At 43.2% G+C, this 23001-nt stretch overlaps 1 protein-coding gene across 2 annotated transcripts; it reads right to left on the bottom strand.

Annotated features, from left to right (window-relative positions):
- Positions 1 to 5455: 5455 nt before the first annotated feature.
- Positions 5456 to 22652, bottom strand: MFSD5 (major facilitator superfamily domain containing 5). 2 transcript variants are annotated; one of them, XM_069230949.1, is made up of 2 exons: positions 22550 to 22652; positions 5456 to 6990 (listed from the first exon to the last, which is right to left on the bottom strand). In XM_069230949.1, exon 2 carries the CDS (start codon positions 6944 to 6946, stop codon positions 5576 to 5578), a length of 1371 nt encoding a protein of 456 aa, XP_069087050.1. In that variant the 5' UTR covers positions 6947 to 6990; positions 22550 to 22652; the 3' UTR covers positions 5456 to 5575. The 2 variants fall into 2 exon arrangements, with proteins under 2 accessions (XP_069087050.1, XP_069087051.1); XM_069230950.1 differs by having other exon boundaries at positions 22448 to 22556.
- Between the last annotated feature and the right edge of the window lie 349 nt (positions 22653 to 23001).

The following is a 23001-nucleotide window of genomic DNA, read 5'->3' as shown; positions in this document are numbered from 1 at the left end:
TTGTTGCGTCCTGTTAGGACAAGGCTGAGTGACAAACATAGCTGGTTTAATCAAACATGTACACAGGCCTCTAAGAAATTGAGGGCTGCTCTCTACTCTGTGTCCCAAGCGATTACATTGACATTAAACTGCTAAGGAAACAATATAATGAGGTGTTAGGAAAAAGCCTGGTTAAATCTGGTCCAGGCAACAGAGACCAGTGACAATATTCTGTTCTAGAACACTGTAAATGCCCCACTTTTGAAAAGCAATTCTATCCCAGAACTATCACCACATGTTCCTTTACAAGCTTAGCTAAACCATTTTGAAAGGATCTTTGATCCCCGAGCTGATAATGAGTCAAGGATCGCTCTCCTGACTCCTGCAGCATCAGACATGAGCCCCAGTTGCTTGCCCCTGGATTTCAGTCTGGACGAGGTCCTTAACACCTTGAAAGGGTGTGCCAAGGGCAAACGCCAGGACCACATGGGGTGCCGGATCATGCTTTTATTGGTATGGTTGAGCTTTGAGGTCTCATTTTGACTCAACATTTTAGCGTGGCGTCCATGGGTTCAGTCCCTTCTGCATGGGTTAATTCCATCACTGTTCCCATTTTTAAGAAAGGGGATAGGTTCAGTACAAAGTGCTACCTCCCCATTCCCCACATGGATTCATCTGCAAAACACCAGGGTTGGGTTGTTTTGCAGAGACTGGAGGACTGGGCATCGGATAATTCCATTCTGTCGGATGTCTAGTAGGGATTCAGGAAGGGACTGGGGAAGGTGGAACATTGTGTAAACCTTGAACTTCTGATAGGGAAATACACAAAGGTGAAGCTAGGATCCCTTTACATGTCTTTTGCCGATCTTAGTAGTATTTTTGATTTAGAGGTCCACTGAATTCTGTGTCAAACCCAACTGTCATATGAGGCCCCTGAAAAATATGTTTTGCCTTCTCTCTCTGCTGTATGAGAATCTTACAGCCAAGGTACGCTATGGCCCCAACAAAGAAAGTTCTCCATCTTTTATCACCAGGCAATATGTGAGATAGGGGTGCGTGTTGGCACAATTTTTATTTCCACTTTTTATAAATGGCATGCATAATACCATTCGGTTTTTGTGGGGCGACGCACCAACCACTACTTGTCGCCCAGTTCTTGTCCTCTTGTATGAGGACGATATGGTCCTATTGTCTAGGACCGCTGCCAGGCTACGGAGACTAATGGATACCTTTGCTTATGGGAAAACTCCATAGAAGGATAGGTCCTTTTTTCTAGAGCGCTTCAGGAGCCGTCTAGGTCAAAAGTCAGAGGCGAAGGCAGTTGTGATTGATGTGCTGGCTGAAAAAGAGAGGTCTTGATGAGCTAGGAAACCAATGGTTGCCACATACTTGTCGTTCGCCCTGCCTGAGGATTCCCAATCTTATCTGTCCTTGGTGACAGACTCGCAACACAGTTTAATTTCGAATAGAACGCGGCTAGGCATTGTACATCACCTTGATACTTTCCCTGTTATTAACCAATGGCAATGAGCATCATCTCATGTGCTCATGCGACAGAATCTCAATGCGGAGCACTCAGCTCTTATTGATTTTTTTGCAAATTGTATTTGGATTTAAGGAAGTACCTTTCAAAACATATTTTTAATGCACATAACATCAGGAATCAAAGTGTTGCAATGCTTCTTCTGTGCACCGTGAAGTCTCATGTAGTGTGCTTCAGTGTCGCTTCATTCATTTGGTGAGCAATACATGTTAGGAAAAGCATTTCTGACTAATTTTACCATTGTTTTGTTTCTGCGATATTGAGTCTTGGATGCATTTGAATGTTTAAGCTTGTTTTACGATGTATTTTTGTTTAACAATCATTCTTTTAAGGCCTTTGTTGATAAGTGCCTAAGTAAAGATTTTGAAACGAATTTAATTATTTATTAAGCTACAAAAAAATAACAGAAACAAAAGTCTGAGGTAATACCATCACTAACAGAGCTGTCAAATTTCCATCGTTGTTGACTGATTCCGGCATTGCTTCATTAAGCTACACATCCCACATCAGTCCTAAATATCACACACTGCCTATAACCTTCTCTTACAGAGTGGTCATATGCCTGCCCATCTCTTTATTTTTCGTTTATCAGTTTTGATCAGCCTGAGAGGTTGTAGTCTGATGCAGAATCTCGACTCGATTTAGAAATAATTGTTGGGGACGTTGCCGTTTGTTCTGTGGCTTAATAGCTTTGGATAACGATTTGCATATAGGTCAAACTGTTCATTCCAATAAACTAGAACTGTATTCATTCCTCTGTGATAGGAATTGTGCTATGACCCCACCTCATTGTCACACAGCGTTTTTCCATCAGCAGTACAATGGCTTGGAATTTCCTGATGTCAGTTTTTAAAGTACCTGGGTTGACATGGATGTTGAAATAACACTACTGCAAAAATCAAATCTCACCAAGTCCACTGTAATAAACATTGTACAGAAGTAGACATCATAGTTGCGCTTCATACTTTTCATTGTGCTCCAGAAGTGTATTTCTCCAGATCAAGAAAGGAACACCGTTTAGACCAATCAACTCCATTTCAGATGACTACGGGGATATACAATTGTGCAAGGAACGTTATGCAGAGCATACACAACTTACATCACATAACGTATAGCTCAGATGTGAGGACCCTACGTTTTAGAAAGCCCTCTGAAGCTCAGTACTCGACCTCCAGTCGCAAACACATATGAGGAGAGGATTTCAATGTGGTGCATTGTCCAGGGTTAAATAGGTATGTGACCAACAGGCACAGAGGGCAAAGAACAGCGCTTGTGAATTATATACTGAAAGAACACGAGATGCTAGGAATATCGGGAATCCGGAAACCAGAAATAAGGGAGGGAACATTTATGACTTTTGTATATGTGTCTAGGTCGAGACTATACTATTGGATAGTTTCCAAGGATGTGAATGGGCGGACACAGAGGCCTTGTTTCCTCGCCAAAACACTATCTGATCACTCACTAGTTATTTTTTATGTGAAACTCCCTATAAAGCACCATCTGACTTTGCCTTGTCAGTTAAACTCTATCTCGCTTACTGATGCAGTGTTAAGAGATGAAATGAAAGAGCAAATGACTTAAAATTTTAAAAATAATGTATATCTAGGTTACTCTTAACACCTGACGTTATTTCTGGACATCATTCAGGCCCATAATATTCCATGCAATGAGTCGTATCACTAATAGCTAGTGTGGTCTTGTAGGCATACTTGTGAATACATTGGCTGGGATGCACCTGCATCTGATCTTATTAAGTATGTGTCTGTTTCTCCATTCTCCTAATCTCAGTATATTGACAGTGATGGTCATCCAAGAATAACCTCCAACAACCCTCCCCACACCCAAACCAGCTTCCCAACTTAGCCAGCCGTACTTTACCATCCCAGGCCACACCCTTAAGGAGTCTCCAATTGCATCAAAAGGGACTCCTTCACCTAGCAGTGAAGGCAGCCAGTGTGAATTTCAGTATGTCTGGCATCATTCACAGAGGGAATCAGGCCCGGTGCTAGAAGGAAGGCCAGGCCCACCCAAGAATTACCCTAGCCGACCCAAGGCCATTTAGAACTGAAAACAAACGTTTTTCACCTTCATGTTTGAAATGGTCGTGTATCCAGCCCCATGGGCTCTCCCTTATCATTATTTTAATGATTAATACCATTGGCATTGGACATTTTAAGGCCTGGGGAGACATGTGAAGTCAGCAGAGTTTAGTAGCTGCTGTGATGCACAAATCAAGATATCCTGAAAAATGAATTAAGATTCTAGGCTTATTGCATCGTATTTTTTAACTTCAATGCTTTGCAAAGTAAAAAGCTGGCAACGTTTTTTAAAAACATGAAAAGCTGTAAAGTGGCCCTGTATGGCAGCATGAACGTTTCTGCTGCTGCACATAACCAGGAGAAGCATGCTGCAGTCAAAGTTCTGCATCCTTAAGATCTGACATGGAGCTTCTCTCCCCTTCCCCAATCCATAGAAAATCAGAGAAAGCGAAATATGTAGCTCCTTGGATGCTGATTACTGTGTTAATGTCAAAAGCAGACAGATACCTAAAATATCAGATCATTAAATAGATTATTTTGGCCAGTACCCATTAATTTTCATGGCCCATCCATGCTTTTTTACAGCCCTCCCAAACAAAAAATCCTAGAGCGGGCCCGGAGGGAATTCTGAAAAGTAATTGCATAGGCATATTACAAATCCATTTCTAGAACTTAAAAAGTTACTATCACTGTGACCTTGTTCAAATTTCTAGTGTATCTATATTACTCTGCATGATTACATGTGTTCACTCAATGTCACTGTTAGTTGCTGATAGAAGGCATGCAGCTGGACGTATTCTTTGGTTCGAGTTCAGCAAGTTTTCCTTTTTTAAGCACAGCGGTATCTGCTAGGGCTCATGAAAATATGCTGCCTTACTCGTACTGTGATTTTAGGCGTGCTGGGTACAGCATTGCATGCACAATTTCAGCTTGCTGGAGGTTTCTTTTTCGGGGCAAATATTCACGCCACACCACCTGAATTGCCATGGTGAAGTCTAGGAAAACCTGAAGCGTGTGTCTGCCAAGGGTCACGTCTCTGTCTACCCACACCTCATCTTCTTGCCTCAGTGTGGCTCTACTGGCCCTCAGTTCTCAGCAGGCCTTAGGCGCAAGGACTAAGCCTACCTTCCCAATGTGCCCTACACTTACGAGCCCCCCACTAGCTCCCTGCCAGCATCCTAGCACTAGGACAAACACCTCTAATCCCATTTATTTCAATGGTCGCCGGATACTTCTCACATCTCGCAGGTTTGGATCTCAGCAAGTTCCAGCTCTTGGTAAGGTCCCAAGAAGCCATCACCACAGTATATCTCTTCGGGGTTACTCCCTAAATAAACACAGGTGATAGTCAGTGCAAAAGTGGCAAATTAGGGAGAGAGAGGGAAGACCAACAAATGGAAACGAAAAAGAGGAAAAAAGTAAAGGTTCTATGCATTGTGTCCTAGTTTACTTTCGAAGCCAAAGGCTATCATTATTAGGGGGAGGCGGCTTTTTACTAAGAAGTTACACTTATTATCAGAATAGGGCATGACATGCTAATCACACCGAGACAAGATGCAGAGGTGAGACTCAAGTGTGAGAAAACTTAAAAAAAGCTTATTGGTGTTTGTTCTTCAGTTTTTTTTTTTAGCACCTCTGTATACCATATTTTAAATCTGAGATCAAGTAGAATTTTGATGAGGGTTAAGAAACAATAAAGCAATGTGTAACTACAGAAACTGTATTTTTTAAGTGTTGTGTGAAAAGAAGTATGTCACGCTTACATCTAGCATATACTTTATTGCACTGCTGCATGGCACCAGGAGATGAGAGAGGAAATCTTGCCAGAGATGTGTACCTTCCTCAAAAGCATTATGCATTAAAGAACCACAAAATGCAAGAACAGAAAACATCCATTTAAGTCTTTATTACCCAAGGGTGAAAAGTCTGTGGCTCCTTAATCGCCTGCACCTATCATTAACTGGGCTTATTTAGTGTCCCAGAAGTACTTTGTTACCTTTGCGAGGTATGCCTAGATCTCTGGAACTTGGGATTCTGGTGCAGGCTGGAGCTCCCCGGAGGTAGGTGTCACCCGCAGCTCAGCATCGTTCCGCACCACTGTGAAAAGTCTAACAACTGCCAGCAGGGCCATCACCATCAGCATGGCACAGATGCTGAACATGTTCCTGGTGCCAGTCTTGTTGTCGCTGTCATAAAGGATGAGCATGCCCAGGCATGCCAGCAGGTTCAGGGGCACTCTGAACCAATTCAACACACCCACCTGGTCCTTTTCTGGAATGACCTTCTGACGGAGAAAGCCCATGGAGGGGAAGTAGAGCCCGCAGGCTAACTCAATGAGCAGAAAAGCCAGGAAAGATTCTGATGGGTTTTCCTGACCCGGGTAAGTGGAGAAAGTCAGCATGAAGAGAGAGAAAAAGACCATAAGGACTGAAAGAGATAAAATGTGGATGGGCTGCAAGTGGTACTTCTTGGAAGTTGCCACTCGGTATAGGGAGCCTCCAATCATACTTGCTGCCATGAAACTGGAGAAGACAATTCCCAGAGGTGCGCCATAGGGGTCGAGCACAGGAGTCCAAAGAAAAATAAAAATATAAATGACGCTCTCGAATAAGGCCTGGATGGTTCCCAAAAGAAGTATTCGTCTGTCTGCCAACAGACACCTGAGGCCGTCCATGCAGGATCGGGAAAATGAGCTTTTCCTCCCATAATTCTCATCCCAGTTCTTCATGAGAAAAACACCAACCAGAGCCAGGAAAGGGATGGAGACCATGAAGGGGGATACCGGACCAAAGCCGAGCCATTCAGCACAGATATTTGCTACCACCCCAGCGTTAATAGCGATCACGCTGTTCCAAACTGAGGCCCGAGTGAAGGTATCTGCGACCCATTCTGGTGGAAAATCATGCTTCTCCACATGCTCATGAACATACCAAGCCTCAAAAGCAGTAAAAAGAAGGGCGGTGGACAGGCCCCCAAGGATCCGCCCAACAATGAGAACAAAATAGTCAGTTGAGAGCTTTGTAATGCAGCAGATGGAATAGGTCAGGGAAAAGAGAATGCAGGATTTCTTACGTCCTAGCCTGTCGGCCAAGCAGGTGGAAAAGAGCCCGAAGATCACACTGGAGGCAAAACCGCACACGTAGATGATGGCAATTTGACCTTCTAAGAAGTGGTAGTGCTGGTAGAGTTTGTAGAGGTAGGGACCCTGCAGCCAGTCTGCAGCAAGAGCTAAGAAGTACACTTGATAGTAGTCCACCTGAAACTTCAGGAATGCAGGGTTAGTGCAGGTTTTGCTTGACACTTTGGACCTGCAAGCAGACAGTTCCAAGCCCACACATAGTGCAAGCAGGGCCACAAAGGCGATGTAAGCAGTGATGAGCATCCTGTTTCACACCCACATTCTGCACGTCCTGCAGCTATTCGTCTCTATGAGGCAAAAAAGACAAGATAAAGTGTTACTACGAAAATGTTTACTGCATTAATGGTCCTTTAGCCTCATTCTGGTTCTTGGCTATCATTTCTCCTCTGCTTCCATTCCTACTTACCAAATCCAGTCCTATCTGAAAATTCCACAAGCATTTACATCCCAGAGTCATACTTTATCTGAATGACTATAACATCTTACTGAGGTTTTCCCAACACCAATAACTGAAATGTTACCGCCTCAGTTTGAGCTCTCAATAGTGCAGAATCTCCAGTCACTGCCAAATACCCTCTTTTACACTTGATCCTTTTTCCACCACTTTTACATTAGCCAGCTCAACCCACAACAAAGCAACTGATTCTCAAAACACTCTCAAGTACCCATCGCCAGGGCAACCTCACCCTGTGCCATCCCATAGACTTTCACCATCTGACACTCAGACATCTCCACCGTGATACCAGAATCCTCTGCCACCCAAGGATCCCTATCCCAAGAGTTTCTGCCACCACAAATCACTCAAGCTTCTACCAACCCAGAACAGGCCGCTCTCTCCCACAATCTGCATTTGAGTCCATTCATCCTCGAACAACAAACTGGCATGGGCCCACTGCTTTTCCAGTGTCCCCTACCTTAGAACTTTCATCATCTGCCACTCCAAAGACAATATCTTATGACACTTCACGCTAGGCCCCAGTCACCTCTCTTCTGCCAATCCATTTAGCTTCAACCTTTGTCTTCACCTTTTACCACTCACAGGCTCCACATTACCAAAGTATCCCACTGTCTTTCACCCTTTAGTCCTTTGACGTCTGCCTCCTCAGTATCCTCACATTCTGCTACCTGAGTTACACAATGGATCACCAACGTGTCACCTCCTCTACAACCAAAGAGATACCCCGACTTATTCAAACAAAGTCCCTCCATCTTAGAACTACCACACTCAGTAATCTGAAAGCCCACATTTGCAATGATCCACCCCAGTATAATACTTTCCAGAGTCCCCACCTCGATTTTCCCATTCCGTTTCACCAAGGAGTTCCCACCCCCTTCAATCCCAGAATCCCATACCCCTTTACCACAACGGGAACCACTGCATTTGCTGCTATGATGCCTCCTGGCATCTGTCCCTTGTGAGTCCTGCACCATGTGTTATTCCTGAGTCCCCCACCCTTTGTCACTTCAGAGTTCAGTCATTGCTATCTCAAAGCGTCCCACCACTTACCACTAAAACAACTCATGTGCCACACCTTAGCCCCGAACCTCTGCCATTTGAGAGACATCCGCCCAACTCAATGACCAACTTAAACCCCAAACATCCATGTGCCAGCATGTATAAATACAAATTGGAGATCAGTGTATGTTTCTTAATGTATGAAGTGCAGCTGGAGGCTCGTGGTTATGTGACTATATTGTCGAAGCTGATTAAGGTAATAAGTGCGCTAATTCTTGATGATGAGATTATATATTTAAAAACAGACAATTAACAAGACTAGTATTTAAGTTTTCTTGATTGATGTAAAGCAACTGATGTAAATCTGTCCAAAACCAAGACTTCGGCCCTTCAAACGATTTGTCAAGATTTCTTCTTTGTACATTTGACTTGGAATCAAAAAAATATAAATTTTTATAAGAACGGGTACCCCACTAGTGAGTTCCTGTGAAAAAAGCTGGGAATAATCCCAATCTGCACCCAGCCAGACTCTAGTATGCCATAGAATCCTCAAGACCAACCTTATAAAGTGCCAGACCCCATTAGTGATGCAAGGCAGAATGCATGTCATATAAATGCGAGAATCATAACAGGCAAACTTGAGAACACTGATTGGAAATTCGGGTGTAGACTATCAGTTGGAGGCAGGGGTGTGTTATTCAATAAAGCATCAACTTGTCAAGCGAACAGGATGCTTCAGAAATCTACCTGTCCAGTTACAAATCTACTTGCACTTTGGTATGATGCAGTGTGGTGACAAATTAGGGCAGAGTTATTATATCAGAGCTCTGGTAATAGTTTGGATAATAACCTAGTTATGTTAGGATTTGTCAGAATTTGATTTATAGCATGGCTCTGATTTTACCACCACTCTGCGAATCAACAAACAACAGCCAGAAATAGGAATGACGCAGTAGTTCCAGGTTTGGCATGTCCTGTAAGTTTTCGCAGCCTCACAAACTAACATATTTAAGGGCATTCCCCACGTTCTTTCCAATCTTTAACCAGACTGCAAAAAGGTTGGAAATTTACTCCTGACAAAGTTGGAACTAAAACTTTCTCCAGGGTGGAAAAACGTGGTGTAGGGAAAGTGACTCTGCAAGCTCACACAGGCCTTCATGTGAACAAATATACGGTGTATTTTAGGGCTCAGCTGAGTTTTTATTAAGCAAGCGTAATGTTTCATACAACTCCTTGCAGAGTTTTATGCCATTACAAAGCCACACATTTTTTGTCGACCTCTTTTTGCCTGGTGCATATATTTATTGCAGAGTAGATATGTGATAATTATGTCACATGTGCAACATATTCTTTTTTCCAGGTTCTGAATTTTGATGGGCATCTGCATCCTTTTTTTGTTGCTAATAGTCCAACAAATTTAGCAACATGCGAACAACAGATTTTATTGCAAATGCAAAATTTACGCAAAATGCACATAGAAGTCTTAGTTCCTGTGAACTCCATGTCCACTGAGTGAATAAAGCTACTCAATTTTGCCCAGCACCTTTACACATTTGCTCATGCAAAATGGAATTCACAATAGTTTCCTAGGACTACAGATCCCAGGACGCCTCCTATAAACGTTTGTGAATTCCTCAAAGTAGTAAGTCTGAACCAATGAAAGAACATATACCAACTGGTGCACTATCGTGACTTTCTTCAAGAATCAGGCTCCTATGTTATGTTCAAGTTGGCCATAAAGGTTTTAGGTTATTTCTCTATATTTAATATTTTTTCCAAATACTGGCATGCATCAAACATGTTTTACTAGATTATGCCTCACAAAATGGGTATTTATAATCACACAAGTTTACTTAAAATGTTTTCTCAAACTGTAAATGTATTTGATGTACACTGTATTTTGATAGTAAGCAACCAGTAATCTAGTTTTCATGCTAAGCATTAATTTGCACATAACTATGTAGCAATCTCGGAACATTACAGACACAAATTATCAATTCACTCAAGCTTGTTGTACCCGTTTTATTACTGGAACCAAGCTGAGCTGCAATATTTTCTTAAGACTGCTCACCCAAATGCTAAATGCTTTACATTAATTAATCATGTGTGCAAGTTTGACCAACTTTAATTTATATATACACAAACCTTGGCTTAGTTTCAGATAATCTCCTTTCACAGATCCAAACTGTGGTAGTGTAATCTGGCAGCCAAAGTCCTCTTGGAACATGAGTTAGGCACACCTGTCCAGTGCACACGAAAAACATCAAAATGTGTGGTCCTGGCTAACAAATAATATGTCCTGGGCAATAGGGTACAGGGATTCAACAACCTGTGGAGGTGAAATTAAATAATTGCTTTTCAGCATGAACTCTGAACGAACTGTGCCCAATGTAATGTTTGTTTGGCCTTTATATTTAAATTCATGTGAAATAATCTGAGGACAGAATTAAATAAACCCCTGTACCCATCACATTCTAAGAAATGTACATGAAGGAAAATGCAAACATTTCTAACGGCATACCAGAACTGAGGTTTAAGTTTGCTAGCAAGAACAGCAGCATGCAGAAAGCCATTAATTTGTTTGCTAAGTCTGTAATATACATTTTACTAAACAAAGCCTATTTGAAATTAAAATCTGGGGGTAGGGGGCATGACAGGCCAACATGGCCGAATGGAGTTATTTCACCCAAACTCTGCTGCATTCCTGAAGTAATCCGAGGCGGCAGGAATTACCAAGCATCCATGACACTGACAAGGGGAAGAGATTTGTCCAAAGATTTCAAAGGGTCCAGGGTAGATATCTAAAGACTTTGCGCAACACTCTTTTGCAGTCTGGACCTGTGCTGGCCTTCAACACGACTGTCCCGCCCTTATGCCTCTTCTTAGTTGCCATTGAATGGAGGCGCAGTTTTCCACCTGGGGTTGGGCAGTTATTTCCACCCTCCACCATATAATGGCGGCAAGACATACTTGTGTGTGTGGGGGGGGGAGGGTGGGGCGCGCAGATCCTCTTCGCTGTCCCGTTAGTAGATAAGGACATATCTACCTGACCTAAACATGGTGGGCACAAGGGAGCTCCGGTCGGAAAAGAGCTTGTGAGAGACCTCAGCGCCCACAACACTCAAGCCCCGAGCTCTTTGGGACTCCACATTGGTTTATCATGAGCAACTTCATTGTCCACAGCATGTAAGCCCCGCGTTCTTTGGGACTTCTCACGGGCTCATGAAACCTTGACCACGTGCCTCTCCTCCCATCACCTAGCTGCCTATAGGTCTTCTTGGGAGACAACATACGGATTGTAGCCCTCTGTGCTGCTAGGGGGACCATGGAAATCACTTCTGTTCAGACTGGGAAGATGCCGCCCGATATGAGTGTGCTGACTTTGTAAAGGGGCTCTAGCAGGGTAAGCCCCCACAACTCCTTTACTAGATAAAACAAAGACACAGACTGTGCACACCCACATTTTCAAGATTTTTCTTTGAGGGTAGCCGTGGTGAATTCATTGTATAGGGCGAACTTCAAACTGTTTACCCAACACGGGGAAGGACATGCAACGAGGAAGCTTATGACTAGTGATCCAATATGCAATTAAACAGCACCTAAGGCTACGCTGTTCCTAAATATGTGAGCTTGAACCTCTGCTTTCAACCTAGATGTTGCCTAAAAAAAAAGAAAACACAGAATAACAGGGTGCCCAGCTACTTTCAACTGGTGGAATCTCAAGAAGCACAACCCCACCCCCCGGGGGGACAACGCCATGGTGCTGCCAAAGGAAGACCTACTGGCCTTGTTGCAGGACTTCAAAAGTGAGCTTCAGGAGGAACTGAAGTCCAACATGACCAATGCTTTGGACACACTCCGCTCCGAACTCACAACCAGACTCTCAACGCTGCAACAAGATGTTGACTCAGTGGGGCTACACACGCTGGACCTGGAAACTAAATGCCAATTCCTAGATCACCGCTTAGAAAAACTGGAGGGCTCTTCACTTCAACTTCTGGAATACCTGCAAACTACAAGTCTGAAATGACCCGACCTTGAAAACTGCTCTTTAAAAGACCATGTCCATCTCAGGAACCTGTAAGATGGTTCAGGAACTACAGAGCTTGAAGCATTTGTGACTGGCTTGTTCGTGGAGCTCCTGGGTGATGTTCGGGTTTAAAGTAAACTGAAGCGGTCCTTTGTGTAGGCCCACAGATGATGAGCTAAGGAGGGCAGCCTCGAGATGACCTGGCAAAATTGCACTCTTTCAAGGTGAAAGAAGCAATCTTATGAGCGGCCCAGAAGGTGAACACACGTTTCCTCCGAAGGGGGCAACATACTCCCTATACTGGACATTGCACCAGCCACTCTTGCAAGAAGGCTCCAGTTCAGACCAGTGTTATGAAAATAATTGTGTTTGACCACTGACTTTGTGTTTCACCACTGCGCATATTAGTTGTTCAATGTTCACCAGTAGCACATTACATTCTGTATTCGGTTTAGCTGCCTATTGGCTTTAACGTGGCATTAGACATTCAGTTTAGCTGCCTTTTGGCTTTATCGTGGCGTTAGACATTGCAGTTGAGACATTGCAGATGAGCTGTGTTTTTCCACATGGTAAACTAAGTTGGTGTTTTTCTCTCACCGAACCCGAGCATGATAAGGGAGCGCATATTTTGTGTTTTTCCGCTGTTGTCAGCCTTGAGAAGGAACGGGCCTTGGATACCTGGCCAACCTCCGACGCTTGTTTTTTTCCCTAACTCTGACCTACACTAGCCAGCATTTTTTTTTTTATAATTCTCCACTATGTGGGGGGATTTCTAGAAAGTTCTCTATTCAAAGATATAAAAAAAGATGACTCTGCTCAGTAGCGTGGAATTCCGAGACTTCAGTCAGGAGTGAGCGCTAGCTGCCTGACGTTATCCCGTGGGGGTGGAAAATCTCTTTCTTGCAATTGAACAGGAGTTGTTCTTCTTGCTGGCATGAGAAAGATGAAGCATTTTGGTGGGCCCTACTACGGTGATGAATTTTGACTTTTATTCTTTGAAGTTATGCAATAATATAATCACATATTTTTGCTGTGTACACTGCAATAGAGAATCACTTTGATATATTTTCCTTTCATTGCTGTGACTATTTTTGATCGTGTGCCTCCAACCTACTAATCTCTTCTCTCAGGAACCTCGTGGTGAAGTAATAATAAATGTCTTCTTTAAACTAAGAAGTGCATTACAGAGATTGTTTTCAGCTCGGTCATTAGTGAAAGCAAAACAACCAGTCACAGACAAACTTTGTGAGGAAAATGTTAGGTATAGGTGGACCTTTCCAGTCGGCCTTGCCTTCGCTTACCAAAATAAATCCATAATTTTACAGAGTTCATGGAAGCAGCGACTCTCCTAGGACTACTGCCTTCGGTCTGCAATACCGCGGACGGACCCGGAGAGGCATCGACTGCTGGTCCCTCTGCGAGAACGGATAAAGGTTCTTGGCTCCCCGAAAGATGCCTGAGACTGCAGGGAAGGAGATGAGCCAAAGGAACTCTGGCCCTTCATAAACTTCAGCTAAACTTCACCACCTTTGCCTTGATGGTATCCTTTGCATTGTTCACCCCACGTGGGTCACTGTTGCCATTACTTGAACCAGCAGGTCCTATTGGGCCCAGGTGTTTTCACTGTGTTCCTAGAGTGCATAGTACCTTTGTCTCTTCCTTTACAGGGCGCTGTCGTTTCATAGTATGATGTCATATTGATGTAACAACGCCTCGACTCCACTTGCTTCAGTTGTATATGCTTAGGCGATAAATTACCTTAACGCCTGCAAATGTCACAATGTTATGTCAAGTTTTATTCTTTAAAGAGATTTATATTCCCAAGAGGTAAAATTTGTTGTTTATACTTGTTTTCCATGAGTGTCCCTTTATAGAGAATTTCGAGAGTGGAGATTCGAAGTCAGGTACTTCTTTCTCTGCTGGGGGATGGGGAGGCAGGCAAGGGAAAGGAGAATTGAGGAAATGGAGACTATGCATGTCTGTAACATATTTTCATGGTATTATCAATACTGACATGGAATTTGAGAGACCTAAACTCTCATGCCAAGTGTCATAAATTATGGCAATACATCTTGGACGCAAGGTACACTATAGTGGCCTTACAAGAGACTCATCTCAAGCGTGGTGAAGATCACAGATTACGCTATAAATCCTACCCTATGATCTTATAAATCTTCTCACACCACCAAACATAATGGGGTAGCTATTCTCTTCTACTCCTCCCATAACTTCCAACCCTCTAGTCATAGATCAGATAGGGAGGGAAGATTCTTGATGGTAATGGGGAGTATAGAAGGCCGTCCTTGCACAATAGCCACTGACTATGCCCCGAATACAGCACAAGCGACCTTCACACAATCCTGCCTTATGCAGGTGGGGGAATTTGCTGAGGGAAAGATTATTCTAATGTGGGTTTTTTACCTAACCTGGAACCAAGACTTTCATAAGCTCTCACCCAACTCATGCGCACACTGGGAATATCTCTAACACCTTGGAAAGAACAGTACAGGAGAAAGGACTCAGATGCATGGAGACGCATCCATCCAGAACAAACCAGGGACTACACTTTTTTCCCCATTTCCACCGCACTTACTCTCGGCTTGACCATGTATTTATTAGTCAATCTCTCAAACACTCTATCCTGAATTCAGAATTCGACCCCATAGCTCTTTAAGATCATGCCCCTATAGAGTTGACATTGGAGTGTTCTCTCCCCACTTCTAAATATCATATGTGGTTCTTTCCCAGCCCCTCAGTATGAGACCACCTATTTAGGAAAGAACTGTGAAAAATCATTAGGGAATTTTTCGATTTAAATTACCCCCAAGTCACTGATTTGACTAACAATTGGGACGCCTTTAAGGCTGGCATCAAAAGGAAATGCATTTCACTTATGTCCACTCTGTCCAAGCAAAAAAAAAAAAAAATGGTTGTCACTAGAGAGGGACATGTTGTTGGCTGAACAGGCCCATAAAGAATCCCCTTCATTCCATGCCCAAATGAAAATTACGGCTCTCAGAGGGAAAATGAACTCAATCTATAGTAAAGGGATAGAGTTTCCCTTGCCACGGCTTAAACATAGGACATACACCCGAGGAAATAAGATAGGAATCCGGTTGGCACGACAATTGAGTGTTAAACAGGAAAAAGAATATATAAGTCACATCAATCTGGAAAATAGAGATGTGGCAAAGACATAGGTGGATAAAGCAAAAGCTTTCAAAGATTTTTACAAGTGGCTTTATACAGCTGATATGCTGGAGACAGCATATCAACTACACTACCTCCAGCAAGTCACTCTTACACAGGTCACCGACGACCAAAGCGAAGCTCTAAGAGGCCTCATTGAGCAAGATGCGGTCTGGAAGGCCATACCCACTCTTAAACTTCACAAATCACTCTGGCCAGATGTTTTCACAGCCCAATTCTATAAAACCTTCAGCTCAGAACTGGCAAAACATGTGACTAAACTGTTTAACCACATAGCCACAGACTGTAGAGCTACACAGTCAATCTGTCCTTCCGAAACTGGGGAAGACCCATACTGTTGCACTTCATTTAGACCCATTGCTCTTCTAAATCTAGATATCAAACTGTACACTAAGATACTTGCAACTAGACTTGAGGAAGTTCTGCTGGACCTTATTCATCCAGCCCAGTCTGGGTTTATCAGTGGGAGGCAAACTCCTGACAACTTGTGTCGGGTAATTCACCTGGTGGAAAAGGCCACTAAAATAAAAAGCATTCCAGCAATCTATGTAGCGCTGGATGCTGAAAAGGCATTTGACTGTGTAGATTGGGCTTTCCTCTTCCAGACTATGAAACGTTTGGACATAATTGATAAATTAATCACAACTACACTAATTTCTTCTTGCGGGTTTGGTAAATGGAGTAGGCTCAGATACCTTCCACTTAGAGAGAGGCACACCCCAAGGGTGCTCGCTTTCCCCCTCTTCTGTTTGCTCTAAGCACAGAACCTCTGGCTACGAGGGTGTGGCAGGAGGGGAGATCCAGGGTTTTCCCTTTGGGTCCCTTACCCATAAATATATATTTATTTGCAGATGACGTTCTATTGTCCTTGACATCTCCAGCGACCTCCCTTGTAGCTTCGCAGCGAGAGTTGGCTAGGCTTGAGGGGGTATCTGGATACTCCATCAATCTTTCCAAGTCATACCTTCTCAATTTAACCCTCCCTTCAGCTGAGATTCAGGCATTAGCCCTCACTACACTGTTTCACTGGTTCAAGAAGGACCTTACTTATCTTGGTATTAAAATTACTTCCACCTACCCCCTGTTGCTCCAGCAACTTAAGGCAGATCTTAAGCAATGGGCTCCTCTTTATCTGTCGTGGCTTGGGCGTATTCACGCTATTAAGATGATGGTATTACCTTGTTTCTTACATTTATTCCAAGGCCTCCCAATTACAAATGAGAGAGACCTTTTCCTCGAAGCCACTCACTCTCGAGTGAGTTTATTTGTCAGCACCGCAGAGCCAGGCTTCCCTATAGAGTACTCTGGATGTGTAACTCTGCAGGAGGGCTCGTACTTCCAGACTCTCTTTTTCTAAAGCAGTACAACTGAGAGTGATAATGGAGTGGTCGCTGAATTAGTCCGATAAACAGTGGCTCCATGTGGATCGCACAGTGGTTGGCTGATACATTTGGGATTTACTATGGAAACCCAAAGCAGAACGACCCATCACTGCGCATTCAAGCACCCCTACAAAAACAACTCTTTATATCTGGGATGGCGTGAATCGCTCCACGGCCTGGGCTACATTTTCCTCATCGTTTACACCCATTCAATTTAACCCAGCCTTTCCACTAGCGCTTTCCCAGGGACCTTTCGATCAATGGAGGGAAGGAGGGTGACTTTTGGTTTCGGACTTATTTCATGGATGGGAAATTCTTACCTTTGAAAACTGTCAATGGAATTTTGGGTTACCATTATAGGAGCAATACCACTATACACAAAACATTGAGTGCTGCACCCTGAGAGGAGAGAAGCAGCCACAAGGGACCTCTCTACAATCGAAAAGTTTGTTAGAAAGCCAATGGGAACTAAGGGATTGATTTCATTCTTATTTGCATCCCTAATATTCAACCCTGAAATATGGAATTTTGGTCCACTCAATCGAGGAGGTAATTTCTGACGATCAGTGGCAGTGACTATTGCACAATATCCTAAGGTTTAATCATTCCATGAGGATGAGGGATGCTCACTACAAAGTTTTATATGAATGGTATCTTTATCCCACCAAACTCAAAAGAATGTTCCTCAATACAACGGGTATGTGTTGGAGGGGGTGCAGGTTGCTGGGTGATTTCTGCCATATCTGGTGGAATTGCCCCACGATTCACACCTACTGGCCTGTGATTCTGATGCAAATTAAAGAGATTCTGTTATACCCTGTGCCGGCTACATCAAGACTTACCCTTTTAGGACTACTAGAAAATCCTCTTAAACACTAACCCTCAAGGGATCATTAAATCATTTGGCTGTGTCTGGGAGCAGTAAAATGGCACTAGCAGCAGCTTGGGGAAAAAACTGCTTCTCCATAGATTACTCAATGGCATGCCAGGCTGTGACAGACTTTGACCATGGAATGTCTGGCGGATATACTCCTGGACAATTTTAAAAACTTTTAATACACTTGGGGGTCCCCTAGGTCCTTCCTATTCACTGGACTTCCAATTACAGCCTGCCCCACAAGCACCTGAACACTCCACCTCTCCCAGATATAACCTGCAATGGTTAAGTTGTGCCGTAAAGCCGTCTGGTCACTCTATGCTACATAAAATACTAGTCAGGAACCAACAATCTACTGTATAGCTGCCAAGTGGTTAAGTGTGACATTTCCATGTTTTCAGTGTGCTTATGTATGAGATTTTATCATCTTATGTGTGACACTTTGAGTGACACTTTCTTTAAGGTGAAACAGAGCAATTATGTTCATATAATGAAATAAATTATAAAAAAGTATCCCCTTTGTGCAAAGTTAGGCTGCGAACTGCATTTATTAATCACTACAATGCTGTCTGGCACCTACTAGAGAAAAATAAAATTCACAGCTGGGAAGATATGGTTAACCAAAGTCAGTTGAGAAATTTCATACCCAAAGCAGTGAGTAATAAATAAAGGGCATTATTTATGATTTGCAAATTATATGGACCAAGTGGATCCATGTCACCTGTGTGACACCTCAAGCCAGTGCCAAGTTTTAACTGAACCTTCTTTCATTCTGGGTCTCTTCAGTCCATAGTTTATTTTTTAATGAGAGCAGCCAGGAAGGTACTGGGATGGTTCCAAGGCTGGAAAGGCTATACTGGGCATTAGGTGTTTCCCCTGGAGGCAGGAAGGGTGGGGGCCTCTTTTGTTACTGGGGTGTCACTTTTGTAGCAATGCAGTAGTTTTAAAAGCATTGCAGAGTTCTTTGTATATCCAACAGTTTACAGGCAAGAATAAAAGTGCCAGGATAACTCAGGTGATTAATGTTCCTGCTGGAGAGAGATTAGGGTTTTGTCTAGTGGTAGTTTTGACTCATCTAAGGTAACGCAGAGGGTTAATATGCCTGCTACAAAGAATGTGTACTATGCAGATCAGAGAACAGTATTTTATGTGCCTAACTCAGTGGGATACCACTTTTGTCACAGAGGTCTTCTTGTTACTGTGCAGATCATTTGTTACAATCAGAATCTAGCACAGTGAGCTATGAACTGCCATCATACAGCTGCATGCAAAACGCCTGGTAAAGGTTAGAAAGTTATGTTTTTCCCCCAGTCTTTGATTATCTTACTTTTACTTAAAAGGGCTTTCTTTGGGTAGGAATAAATTATTAGTAAAGTCTCACCTAACCACTGTATTACATTCTGAATCCTGAGTTTATGCTTCCTCAGATCAAGCACTCGTTAAAAAATGCCTGGCAGTATGGATGACATGAGAATCCTACACCTTGTAGTCCCCTTTGTCAACATTTGCTATATCCTGATTTACACATGTATGAATCACTATTTCTGTATGTGTGTGTGAGATGTAAAGTGCTCCAACACCCTAAGCCGGTAAGAGAGGCACAATATAACAAATGAAATACATGTGGGAGAGAATCCAAATAGAGATGAGAGGTACTGTTAGAGGATGATGGTGAGGTGGTCATTGAAGAACCCCAATAAACATTGCCATATCCTGGTACAATGTATGGTCATCATTTACTATGCATTAAAATTTAATACAAGCCCCATTGTAGTGGCCAGGCTCGCTTGCTATGCGGCCTATGAGGGCTGGTCTGACAAAATGTCTTAGGGCTGCACTGGATTCCAGCCCTGAATGGTTTGAGCAACTTCAAAGCTTCCAGGGCAGCTTGCCAAACAGGCACTATAATGGTAGTGTTACAAGCCAGTCTGCTACTGACAAAAATACAACTATGAGTCCCAAAATAGAAAGGGATCCTGGTTAAACAGTCAGGTCAGGCTGAAGGTGGAAGAAACAGCCACCATGAAAACATTTCATGAAGTTACCCCCCTATACAAATACACATACTGTATTATAAACAAAGATGCCAAATGAATGACATTCTCATTCTCAGAAGAAATTTAAAATATGCACATATTTTTTTTTTACAAACATCTGGACCTGCAGCTATCAAGGTGCTGTACTTCTGCCATGAAATTAATTTTGTGTTGGGATCACAGAATGATGTGACCACCAGTCAAGGCAAGTACAATTCACTGCTTTCATTGCTAGGCGTTGCCTTAGCAACATTATTAAGCCATAACAAGGCAAGACTGGATATGTTTACCCCCTGCTGAGCTGTCAAGTAAAGCACCTGTCCGCATCATCATGTGAGATCAAAATACTGTTTTTATCAACACAACAGTAACCTGGAATCTGGTACTTAAAGATTTGGTTTTTATATGGGCTATTGGCTGAAAAGCCTTTATTTGCAGTAAGCGTGTTACATTTATGTGAACGTAAGTAAAATACACTTTAAAGTTAAAGAACAGTGGTGGAGGTCGCAGAGGGTGTGTGTCAACAGCTGCTAATGCCTTTCAAAAACAAGTGCACTTGTACTCTAGAACGTTATCAGTACATTTGCATCTTTTTTTTTTTTTTTTTTTAAGCAAAGCATTTTAGCAGCTTTAGAATCCACAGTTGTTGCACCATATGCAGTGAACATTTTTAGCATTCATTGGAAAGGGTGCCTCACAAGCCATACATGATGTCGAAAAGGTGCTTTCCTCCACAACAAATGTTTGGCTCAAAATGGTCTGAAAGACCATTAGAGCTGAGCAGGAGTACAACGACTTCTGGGTTCTGCCAGGAACCTAGCCTGACTGCTAATGCTACAACCCCACGCCTTGCCTCGTAGCAATGTGACTGAGGTCCGTCCATATAATACACACTAAGCTTCACCACCCTAGCAGCGCAGGAATCCTAGCACTGTGAAGCACACTAGGGGCTTTACTAAAATCACTTGGTTGGTAGCGCTATATAAATATAATACTGTAGTGCTATCAAAGAGTCTGCTTACTTTAGGACTGGAGTATTATGGGTTCATCTGGTGGCAATGTAATATTTATCAAAGCGTTGTTTCCCCTACGGACTCACCACATCTCTCTACATGCATTTGAAGGGTCGAGCCTGCGTTGCATGCGTATCGCTTGCGAGACGCTTTAGTAGTTAGAAAAGGGCTCGGAGCCCCGTCCATGTCACGTCAGTGTCTTTCATTGGTTTGTCGGCCTGCCTTTTAAAATCTGCTTGCTTTCATTAGTGGAAGGCGTGGATACATCATGCCTTTTCTGGTGGTTAGCCCTCCTCGAGCGCAGCGACAAAGTACTGAAAACATACAAGACTCGCTGTTTTCAATCCGGTTTGTGGGCTACTTTTTATCTTTTTTCGCAGCGCGATCTCGCTTGGCAGAAGTTGAGCGTTTTGCATGACATTGACCCTGTTACATAGTTAATTGCACTTTTGGCGGTTACTTAGATAATTGCACTTTTGACTATAGGTTTCACTACGAGTGAACTGTAGCAGAGCTATCGCGCTCGTTTTTTCCATTTAATGTGGCAAAAAAACCCGGTTGGGCGTTTACAACTGCTAATAGCTCTAACTCAGAGAAATGCGAGACCCGTTGCATTGCAAATGCTTGTTCATAGCTTACTGCCGAACTCCGGTCTGGAAGCAAAGCCCAGTTCAGTATTTCGGTGCTGCATGCCTCCTCTGCTGCACTGTTTTCTGGCTTGTAAGATCGGCATACAACAAGGACCCATTGCTTCATTAAAGCCACATAGCCTGAATTGCTATCCCCGGGTATGCTACTTTAAAGTACTCCAACTGTCAGCTAAAGATAGCCAAAGATTGGTGAACAGGAAGGCAGTTTACGTGCAAGCCATGCATTGATTGACTCGGAGCCCAGGAGAAAAATGATATGTGTGGGTGGAGGCACAATTGTTGGTGTGTGTGGGTTCCATACAAGTCGCGCCGATCGGTGGGTAACCAGACGAAGCAATCCACTGTTGAGTCACTACAGTCTACATTCAGTCATAAAAGTATTCTCTTTAAGTGTCAAACTGTGCATTTCTCCAATGATAAATGTCCAAGCGTTCTAATCAGGAACCATATCTTTAAAAAAATGCAAGAGACTGAGTGGCACGGCAAAAAACAACAACGGTCAGGGGTAAACATAGACTAGAAATCTCGCCATCTCATTAAAGCGAAAGTAAATGGTAACAGTTCTAAGGGCTTGGAGATTAACATACTTGGGCCTCTGACTGCGATGGCTGCTTATTAAGGAATCTGTAAGACAAATGTCGGACCCAACTGGGATGCGGTATTTAAATAATTAAGCGTTTGTCTAACACACGATGCGTGGTACTTGGAAGGGCTGCTCTGGCCTGAGAGGGGGGGGGAACATACATGCAAGTAGACCAGATCCAAGGGACCCCCGATTTTGGAAGGCAACAAGGCTTTATCGGAGCTCTTTCCCTACTGGAATTGTCTTTGCGTCAACAGAAATCGATGGGGAGAATCTATTCTCCTATTATTTAATCAAAACACCCTAATTTCCTGGTTTAAAGAGTGGGCTTTTGCGCAGAGAAAAAACAAAAAACAAAATTACGAACGGGAAGCAAATACTTCGGACAGCTGATTACATAATTTTCATTAGCTAAATCAATGCCTACGTGCCCCAAGTCTCTCACCATCTGCAACTCACGAGTGGCCCAACCACACTGACAACCCAGACCCATTACACCGCAGTCACCTAAAAAGAGTCCCAGACAAAGCGATTTTCCGTCCCAACTCCGTGGTGATTGAAAACCATGTGTCTTTAACTCTTTCACATCTCAGGCAACTATTTACCCACCTCATCCCTTCCCCAGGGTGGAAATTCTTCTAATCTTTAGCTTTCTCGTCTCTCTTCACACCCGGAAGTCAGAACTTCCGTTTCCGTGATCGCGTCAACCCCGTCCCGCCTCCAGTCTACATACTAAAGACGACGTGGCAGCCATCTTTGAATGTTAGTAGATGACTGCGTTACTGGAGAAGGTCAATCAGATGCCACCCCAAAAGTGATTTTTTTTCCAGAAGTCTCCACATTCCCATCGTAGAGTGATTCTTTATGCCCAAACACCCCACCCCACTCCCAACATACACCGCTTAATAAATGTTCGTTGGATTACTAATGGTATTCACAATACACAGTCTTGGAACGCTCCTAAATTCCAGTATGCTAATTGCTTTCTCCGTTGCTGGAAAAATATAATCATTGACCCATAAACTGGGGGTGAAGGAACCCATAAATTGGGGGTCAAGATG

The sequence above is a fragment of the Pleurodeles waltl genome, chromosome 4_2, assembly GCF_031143425.1.
Source record: "Pleurodeles waltl isolate 20211129_DDA chromosome 4_2, aPleWal1.hap1.20221129, whole genome shotgun sequence".
Lineage (NCBI taxonomy): Eukaryota > Metazoa > Chordata > Amphibia > Caudata > Salamandridae > Pleurodeles > Pleurodeles waltl.
Note: the sequence above shows the minus strand (reverse complement) of the source record. Positions and strands in the feature narration are given on the sequence as shown.